Source organism: Bidens hawaiensis, unplaced genomic scaffold, assembly GCF_021521415.1.
Source record: "Bidens hawaiensis isolate Kalapana, Puna unplaced genomic scaffold, B.hawaiensis_p1.1 tig00035436_1, whole genome shotgun sequence".
Lineage (NCBI taxonomy): Eukaryota > Viridiplantae > Streptophyta > Magnoliopsida > Asterales > Asteraceae > Bidens > Bidens hawaiensis.
In genome coordinates this window covers 203408-213061 of record NW_027496155.1, presented here as the reverse complement: position 1 = coordinate 213061, position 9654 = coordinate 203408, and the positions used below count along the sequence as shown (strand labels likewise).

Sequence of the window (9654 nt, the reverse complement as noted above, 5' to 3'; positions counted from 1 at the left end):
ACACACCCTGGCTCGATAAAGAAAAGGACTCGAGCTCAAGCTAGCTCGTTTAAATTCGAGTTCGAGCTAGCACACACCCTGGCTCAGCTCGATTACATTTTACAACCCTTAAGCCTTGCTTATTTTTAATGGTTAACAAATCTTTTAAACGGACTACTGACTAAATTTATCACATCGAATACACCCGTTTTTGATCCGGAGAAAACTTAAACCTAAAGCCAACGCCCTGTAAAGACTCGTTTAAACCGTAATTAACAAATAAAACCTGATAATAAAAGACCAAACAAACAACACGATAATCTCTCTCTCTCTCTCTCTCTCTCAATCAATCAAAACGCACACATTTCAAAACCGAGATCTCTTTCTGTCATTGACACTTGATTCTCCGTCGCCGTTAAAGGAATATTCCTTATTATTCGCCGGAAACGGTTACTCAGTTAATTAAGTTAAAACAGACAGACAGAATGAGTACCGGCGAACTGCTCAGCATTGAGCCTCAGGAGCTTCAATTTCCATGTACTTACTTACTTACTTGTATTATTATTATTATTATTATTATTCAGATCTGATTTTGTGAATTTGATAGTTGAATTGAAGAAGCAGATCTCGTGTGCCATGCAATTGACGAATAAGACCAACAATCATGTGGCCTTCAAGGTATTAATTGTTATGATTTTCATGTGAAGTTGAATTAGACACTATATGTATGTATGTATGTAGGAATATAAACTTGTTAGGTTATAAATTAAGCAGTTGAAGGTACTGTTATTGTGACTAAGCAGTTAATACGGAAAAATATCGGATATCGATCAGGTGATATTTGAGATATCAGTTTATATCAGTAATTTTAATATTATGCAGAATTTATATAAATAGCACTTTAACACTAACAATTCAGTATAGGAATATAGATTTCTTAGGTTATATATTAACTATTAAGCATTTGAATTAAGGTGGTGTTGTTGTAATTAGTACTAATTTGTTTAATTGTTATGATTTTGATGTGAATTTGAATAGTCGATTTATACACTGTATGTAGAATTATAGGTTTTCTAGGTTATATATTAACTATTACGCGTTTGTATTAAGGTGCTGTTGTAATTAGTACCAATTTGTTTATTTGTAATGATTTTGATGTGAGTTTGAATAGTTGAATTAGACCCTGGGCTTAGGTCAGGGTACTGTTATTGTGACTAAGCAGTTAATGGCTTAATGCGGAATAATATTGAATATTGGTCGAGGACCGATATTCGGTTGGATCGCGGCGGGATATCGGTAATTTTAATATCATGCAGAATTTATATAAATTATATAGATATATAGCACTTTAACACTAACAATTCAGTATACTCTTCTACTATTAACAAATTATCCTTTTGCAACTTCCAAAACACTAACATTTGTAGCAAGTTGGAACTTATTAAGACTTAAAACACAAGCATTTAACACTAAAAGTTGAAAATTAAGACTTAAAACACTGATATCGGGAATACAAGTCAATATCGCTGACATTATCGGCACAGATATTTTGACCGAAATTAAGACACTGTATGTAGGAATATAAACTTGTTAGGTTAGAAATTAAGCATTAAAATCAGGCTGTTTTGGTTTGGTGATGCAGTTTTCAATGTTTGGATCGATCTTATTATGAAAATTTGCAGGTTTAAGTTCAAATAATCAAAATATGGCTTTATTGAAGTAAAATTTAGTAAAGCTTACTAGATGTAACTATCTCAAGTAATCAATCTTCAAGGATTCTAAATCTTGAATTTTCAGGTGAAAACCACGAATCCAAAGAAGTACTGTGTTAGGCCTAACACTGGGGTCGTTTTGCCTCATTCTACTTGCGATGTCACAGGTTCGCATTTTGTATTCAACTTTAAATATTTATCTGTTTTAATTTTTACCAAACTGACATTGGTTTTCTATATGTATAGTTACAATGCAAGCTCAAAAGGAGGCTCCTCCTGACTTGCAATGCAAGGACAAGTTTTTGCTACAAAGTGCAGTTGCAAGTCTGGGAGCCACCACTAAAGATATTACTCCAGAATTGGTATTTGCTTAAGTTATAGAATAATTTTTCAGACTTTTCATGTCGTGAATGGAATTATAAGGTTTAAACATATTATTTTCAACAGTTTAACAAGGAATCTGGAAATCAAGTGGAAGAATGCAAATTAAAAGTTAGTTATGTTGCTCCCGCACAACCGCCTTCACCCGTAAGAGAAGGATCCGAGGAAGGTTCCTCTCCAAGGGCATCAGTTTCAGAAAACGGGACCGTAAACGCAATCGACTCTACTGCTGTGAGTTTGTTTTTGTTTTTTTAATTTTTAATAGTTTTTTGTTGTTTTTATGGTACTTATAAAAGTGTGAAATTTATTTCTGCAGGTTCCGAGAGCACATGTTGAATCTAATGAGAAACCTTCAGAGGTTATTTTTTGAGCTATTGTATTTATCGTTTATCTGTTATATATATTGTTCATGTGTTTGTGTGTTTTCAGACTAGGGCTCTTGTTGCTAAGCTAACAGAGGAGAAGAATTTTGCTGTTCAACAATCTAACAAGCTTCACCAAGAACTGGTACTTAAACCTTTACTTAAACTTAATTATGCATTATTAATACTTCATTAATTTGTATCTAGCTTGATAGCATTTAGTTAGATCATAACATTGATATGATTCAAACCTGACTACGTTCAGAATTTATAATCAGTTATTACATAGCTTAGTAACCACCAGTCATTAGCAGAACTTGAAAGTTGAAATCCGAGCTAAAAAAACCGCAATTCCTGCTGCTCTTGACCCCATATGCCAATCTGAGCTTTGATTTTAGACAAATCAGTTCTAACTCTTCTATTGGCTATATGGACCATTTGAAGTTCACATGGATTTGAAAACCAGTAGGATCACAACATTTTGAAATTTTTTGCCATCGAAATTCATTTGAACATCCCATGTGATGTTCTGAAAAAAGATTCGGTCCGCTATTTTACTCATGGAACAAAAGTGATATTCTTCCCCTGCTCCATATAAGATATGCTACCGATCACAGTCCACACAACCACTTGCCATACTCTTTTGATTCAATAATCAATACGAAGCCCATCTTTGATCTTTATTTCTCATAAGTCATAAGAAATAATATCCATAGCCAAACACAATTTAAGTTGTTTCAACGTCCATCCCCTGAATGCTTTTTCCCATATACTCACTAGGTTGGATCGGATTAAAACGAGGTCTTTAGGGAAAGATTAGGGGTAACTAGTATTTCAAATAAAATTAGGGAAGGGGGTTGAGGTGGTTTGGGCATGTGAAGAGTAGACAAGAGTCTGCACCAGTTAGGGTGGTAGAAACCCTTGCTGTAGAGGGGAAGAGGAGTAGAGATAGACCCAAACTGACTTGGAATGAGCGTATTAGGCATGATTTGATAGAATTAAACCTCTCTGAGGACATGATCCAAGGATAGGAGTTCGTGGAGACGTAGAATTAAGGTTAAGGACTTTTAGGAGGGTATTCGTGGTCTTAGCTTTGTCTAGGGGCCTAGATCTTACTATAGCGTAGGTAACTGCATGCGTTATTGCTCATCTCGTTTCATGTATATATGTTACATATGTTTTACTTAACCCTTTCTATTTTTCTTCAATTGTTGGCAACTTCATATATATATATATATATAAAATATATATATATATATAAGGTTTGCCTGCATCCCGCTCTCCCCATACCCTACTAGTAGTCGGGGGTCTCTCTGGAAGCAGCCTCTCTATCCTCAAGGATAGAGGTAAGGTTTGCCTACATCACACTCTCCCCATACCCTACTAGTAGCTTTGCTATGGGTGGGATTTACTTGGTATGGTTGTTGTTGTACATCTCTTTAAATATCCCAAGTCCCAATATCATGATCAATCGTATGTTTTAAAAAGTGTGAGCGACACCGAGGCGATAACGTCCCTGGAGCAGCAGCGTGAGGCGGAGCGCACGTATCATGTATGTGAGGCGCGATTATTTAGTAAAAGGTTTCTAAATTGTTTAAAACACACATTTCGTATACAAAACACATTTATGTGTCTATAACAACTAAAAACGCTACATAGTGTGCATCACTTTTGTACCAAAATCAATGCAATTAAAAGTACACATGACAAAAAGGATAAGAAGGATAAAAAATTTAGGGTCTAATAACTAATTTAATAATAACTTAGCCTTAAAGGATGAAAGTCTTGGTCATCACTGTTAGGTGTGGGGGCTGCGACCCTAGGGGCATCAGTTAGCAGCCGGCACTAATTATCTTTATTAGGTAACTGTTCACAGTTAGGATGCCCTAATCTTTACTTTATAAATGATGAGTTATTGACACATCACGCATCATGTAATTGTACTCTTTAACACCTCAATAATATTGACTCGCTAGTGCACCCGTGGATGTAGGTCGTATAACCAAACCACGTAAACTTCTTGTATTCTCTTTCGTCTATTTCATTTACTATTTATGTTTTGTGTTTCTTGTGACGCTCCACATCTGAAGACAGCCGTCTTCGATCAACAATAAGCCAATTGTGGTCTGTCTGATTCCGATCAGACCTGCGCAGATCGGCTGCTACCACAAACAACAGCAGCCGATTATCAGCAGATCGCTGCTGCCGTTTCTGTGTTTTAATTGTTCGACCAGATCTGTTCGGTTAATAGTGGAAGCTGTTTTTTGATCAGCCATATAATCATTCCTAACAGTTACACATTCATTTCATCTCCACGTGTGCACCCCTCTTTGCTCACCTTCATCCCTATCTTTGTATACAAACCGCCATTTTCAAGCTTTCAATCTACCCAACTTTCTTGTATTTCGTTTTATTTGTTAATTTAAACAATACTGCCCACATAAAGTTGCCAGAAGTTCATAGTTTCATACACATCGCATATAAGCTCCAGTTATTTTGTAAGATCTAGTTTTGGTCCTTTTTAGATATTCATTACCCATGTAAAAGTGTTCCTAAACTCACGCCGTGTCTAAGGGGCTTCAAGGCAGCCGCCTCCAATACAACTATTGCTTGGACTCTTCGGAAGCGCACTCTCCCTGGCCTGAGGTCGCCTTGTGCATAAGCGCACTTTTTACAACACAAGATCTATCAGTTCAATTGCTTCTTCAACTAGGACAAAGAGACACCTAAGTTACTCAGAACCAAGTAACCAAAATATCAGAATCCTTCCATCCTCAAACCTAGCACCCCTTTGGCTGCTTGAGATGACTTCAGTCACTTCACGAATATCAGTTACACCAGAAACTTTTGAGAACGCTCCATTATTTTTCCTCTATTAAATTGCCGATTAAATGTGATCACCGAACTGATAGTAACAGTCACCCCGACTGTTTGGTTGTTCCAACCAGATTGATTTACACGTCATGGGAACACCCCACTCTCTCAAGAACACATCGTTTTTCTTGATTCTCCTTCAACCGGCTACCAGAAACATGCCTGCAAACACCCCGTGTAGCTACCGTCTTCTCTTGGTACCCTGTCATTTCTCACCTTCTAAGCTACTTAAACAAAACTTCTTTCAATCGCTCGATCTCATCCACAAGCCCTGGTTCGTGTTAGGATTAAACGCACACACGAAACTGAACACACACACGAAAGCAGTAAACGAACACGAGGATTTAACGTGGTTCGGTCTAAACTGACCTACGTCCACGGGTGGCAACTAGGTATATCTTTATTGAGTGACAAATATTACAAGTACATAATGTTGTTTATATAGAGACTGAACTAGGGTTAGTAAATTATTATGCAAGAAATCTAAACCGGGCCGGGCTTGGGCCCGACCGCCCACACCCGTCTCCTCTTTTGACTTCATATAATAAACCGGGCCAACAAGGCCTACGAACCCAACAATCTCCCACTCGGAGGCCTTGAGTACTCTCGTCTGCACTCCTGATTGTACTTCTGTAATCTGAACATTAAACTTCTTCTAGTTGCCACCGCCTTCTCATCAATTAACCTGAAGGCCCGTTGAAGCTCCCCGGAACTCCAACACGTCAGTCACGGCTGAAACTGCCCCTGACCCATTCTCTGTCCCTACCGGCTCCCACTGTAACGAACTACCGGATCCTGAGATAACCTGAGAACAAACACTCTCCATATTCAGCAAGTAATTCATTGGAGAGACTTTTACAGCTGGAATACTGGTTTTCTTAATCCACTGTCGACCTGGAACTGTAACTGAAACACGACCTGTGCTCCCACTGTCACGATGTCCCCCAACTGATTTAACCTTCCTAGCTCGTTCATCCTGAATCTTCACTTTGGCTCTGGGTTTGTTACTTGCAAAACGAACCTTCTTCTGCCCACGAGATTCTGTGAACCGGATTTTGTCTTTCACCAAAACTGGATCCACTCCTTTCGATGACATGCCGACCATATACAATGAACCCATTTTCGTGCCACGAGCAACCACAAGATTCCCTTTGACTACTTTCCACTGCCCATTCCCGAACTTAACATCGTGCCCTTGGTCATCCAACTGCCCAACTGAAATCAAACGTTTCTTCAAACTTGGAATAACCCTCACGTCTTTCAAAGTCCAAGAAGTACCGGCTGAAGTTATCAAATCAACGTCTCCCATACCCGTAACCTCTAAAATATAATCATTCGCTAGTCGAACCTTTCCAAAATCCCCAAATTTAAGATTCTTCATCGTTTCACTACAGTGAGTGGCATGAAACAATGCACCAGAATCCATCACCCAAGCATCAACGCTACTCTCAACACTACAAACCAAAGCCTCATCACTACTGACCCCGTCATCTGTGTCGTCTTCTGTAACGTTCACCTCTTTCTTACCATTCAGACACTGATTCCTGAAGTGTCCTTTCTCTTTACAACCCCAACATTCAATATCCTTACGAGTCTTAGACTGACTCCTCTTCCTGCTCCCACTGCCTCGCTGTTTTCCCCTACCTCTACCTTCTGTGACTAGCATATTGCCTGATGATTCACCTGAACTTCTGCGTCTTGAATCTTCTCCCAGAATCAGATCTCGAATCCCATCGAAAGTAATATTTGTAGACGAACTACAAACTGCAGTCACTGTTTGCGACCAACTGTCGGGCAAAGAGGATAATAACAAGAGGCCTTGAACTTCATCATCAAACTTAATGTCAACTGACACTAAGCGGGACAAGATCGAATTAAGATTATTGATATGAGTTGTAACTGACCCACCCTCTTTCATTCTTGTTGTCACTAGCTCTCGGATAAGATAGACTTTATTCGCTGCCGAAGGCTTCTCATACATGTTGGATAGCGCCTCCATCATACCACGTGCTGTGGTTTCTTTCATGATGTTAAAAGCCACATCTTCCGACAACGACAATGTAATACAAGCCCTAGCTTTCTTGTCTAACTTCTTCCAATCTGCTTCTGACATCTTTTCTGGTTTTTCATCCTCAAGCACTACATCCAAGTCTTTCTGACAAAGTAGTGCCTCAATCTGCATCTTCCACCAACCGAACTTCTGTTCGTCAAACTTCTGTATCGAAACCTTTCCGTCTTCTGCCATGACAATGACTAAAACGAAAAACTGGATAAAAACAGAGACAGACACAACAATGGCACGAGCCTGAACTTAACGGCTGTTCAACTGAACTCTGTTAGATAATCAACCTATTTTAAACCGCAGCGGAATACGAACTGTAAATCAGAAAACTGAAACTTTAAATACTGAAACGATAAAACCTGACAAACACGGTTGGCACTGGTTTTGATTTCTTTAACGCTTCTTCTGATTGACACAGTTCTTCAACAAAAAATAGGATCTTGATTTATTGTTCTTGGCTCATTCTTGCACCAAAGCTCTTTAATTTATTCAATGACCTCAACTTAAAAAAAACTCTAATTGTGCTACTGCTCAATTTTGGTTTGCTAGCACAAAAAGAAAATATCTCAGCCAAATAAATAAAAAGAAACTGATCTTGATATCCAACAATTATTTGTAGCCCATAGCACAACTGTATTGTGCACAAATATTGTAAAGAAACCCCTCCTGGTCAAACCTCCATTCACGATCAGAAAAGAAAAAAATAAAGAAATAAATTTGGTCTCCTTCCTCACCAAAACCTCAACCCCACGTCTTCTGGTCTCAAAAAACAATAATACGCAGAAAAAACCAATCGAGACACTTGGTAATATCGGCCTAACTGCCGGTATTTACCCTGTTCGATTTTTGTTGCTGGCGAGAAAATCTCTTGTCGGCGGCGGCGGAACCCTAGCAACTGCTAGCGGTGACGCGGCGGCGTAAGAGACGACGTGTTCTTCGTGTGATCCGAACCTAAGCTCTAGATACCACTTGTTAGGATTAAACGCACACACGAAACTGAACACACACACGAAAGCAGTAAACGGATTGCGAGGATTTAACGTGGTTCGGTCTAAACTGACCTACGTCCACGGGTGGCAACTAGGTATATCTTTATTGAGTGACAAATATTACAAGTACATAATGTTGTTTATATAGAGACTGAACTAGGGTTAGTAAATTATTATGCAAGAAATCTAAACCGGGCCGGGCTTGGGCCCGACCGCCCACACCCGTCTCCTCTTTTGACTTCATATAATAAACCGGGCCAACAAGGCCTACGAACCCAACAGTTCGTTCTTGATCAGCCCCATGCGAACCTTTCAATCATTAAACTCGACCTCAACAGTTCCTTAGTAGGTTTATAACCAAAAACCAACTTATGTGTGTTTACCTCGCAATCCGATTGCGTAGATCCTTTGTCAACTCAACCAAATCCACTGTTCTTTTCTGGAGAGTGAAACCTCGACCTCTGGTACTATAAATCGCGAAACCAGGGATTTGGTTCACCTATGTGTTCAATATCAGGGAAATCGAACTTCTCTGCTGCTAGGTCTCTCAGAAACAGAATTTCTCAACTTCCTCTCCTTTACTCTTCGCTATTCGGCTGGATTTAATCAGTCCACATGTTTCTTCTTTAGATGATTCAGCCATTGTTTCCTCTTCTCTGATACTAATTGCTGGCAAAACAATGTATAAAACGGTGAACAGGAAAACGCAGGAGAGTTTTGAAGCTAAAACCGGCTTCGACTCTTTAATATCAAACTTAACTACTCAAGAACCGCATAAAAATGTGTACAAAGGTGAATATATATATTAACAAAGCTTGAACGACACGGTAACTCTAAAAAGACAAGATATATCAAATCTTCACTATAAACTAAAAAACAATAAACTTTAACTCGAAATTATCCCCTCCAAATCGTGATTAAAAAATATAATTATCTTTCCATCTTCATTGACATTTGTGTAATTTATTTTTACTCCTATTGTAGGAACTGCTGAGGCGTCAAGGCAACAAAAGCCGTGGTGGTGTCCCGTTCCTATATGTTGTTCTTATCGGTTTGCTCGGGATTCTGTTGGGTTATTTGATGAAATAAACATTGAATTCAAATCCATGGAAGACCCTGTTTTAGTTGTGATATGAGAAGACTATGGTCAGAGTGAGAAATGGTTTTTCTTTTCTTAATTTTATTTTATTTTACATGTTGTGTAATTTTGGGTAACATAACATTCATTTCTGTGTCCAATGATTTGTTAAGGTCATATGTTGGGTTTCTTATATTTGGTACAAAGTTGTGTCTAA

At 38.6% G+C, this 9654-nt stretch overlaps 1 protein-coding gene across 1 annotated transcript; it reads left to right on the top strand.

Annotated features, from left to right (window-relative positions):
- Positions 1-309: 309 nt before the first annotated feature.
- Positions 310-9654, top strand: LOC143587271 (vesicle-associated protein 1-2-like). The gene is made up of 8 exons (XM_077068606.1): positions 310-516; positions 587-657; positions 1777-1858; positions 1938-2053; positions 2139-2303; positions 2389-2430; positions 2502-2579; positions 9344-9654. Exons 1-8 carry the CDS (start codon positions 465-467, stop codon positions 9446-9448), a joined length of 711 nt encoding a protein of 236 aa, XP_076924721.1. The 5' UTR covers positions 310-464; the 3' UTR covers positions 9449-9654.

Coding starts and splice junctions, on each gene's coding strand:
- LOC143587271 (XM_077068606.1), top strand. CDS start 465: ATGAGTACCGGCGAACTGCTCAGCATTGAGCCTCAGGAGCTTCAATTT. Junction 2,304..2,388: donor ACGCAATCGACTCTACTGCT/GTGAGTTTGTTT, acceptor TTATTTCTGCAG/GTTCCGAGAGCACATGTTGA. Junction 2,431..2,501: donor CTAATGAGAAACCTTCAGAG/GTTATTTTTTGA, acceptor GTGTGTTTTCAG/ACTAGGGCTCTTGTTGCTAA.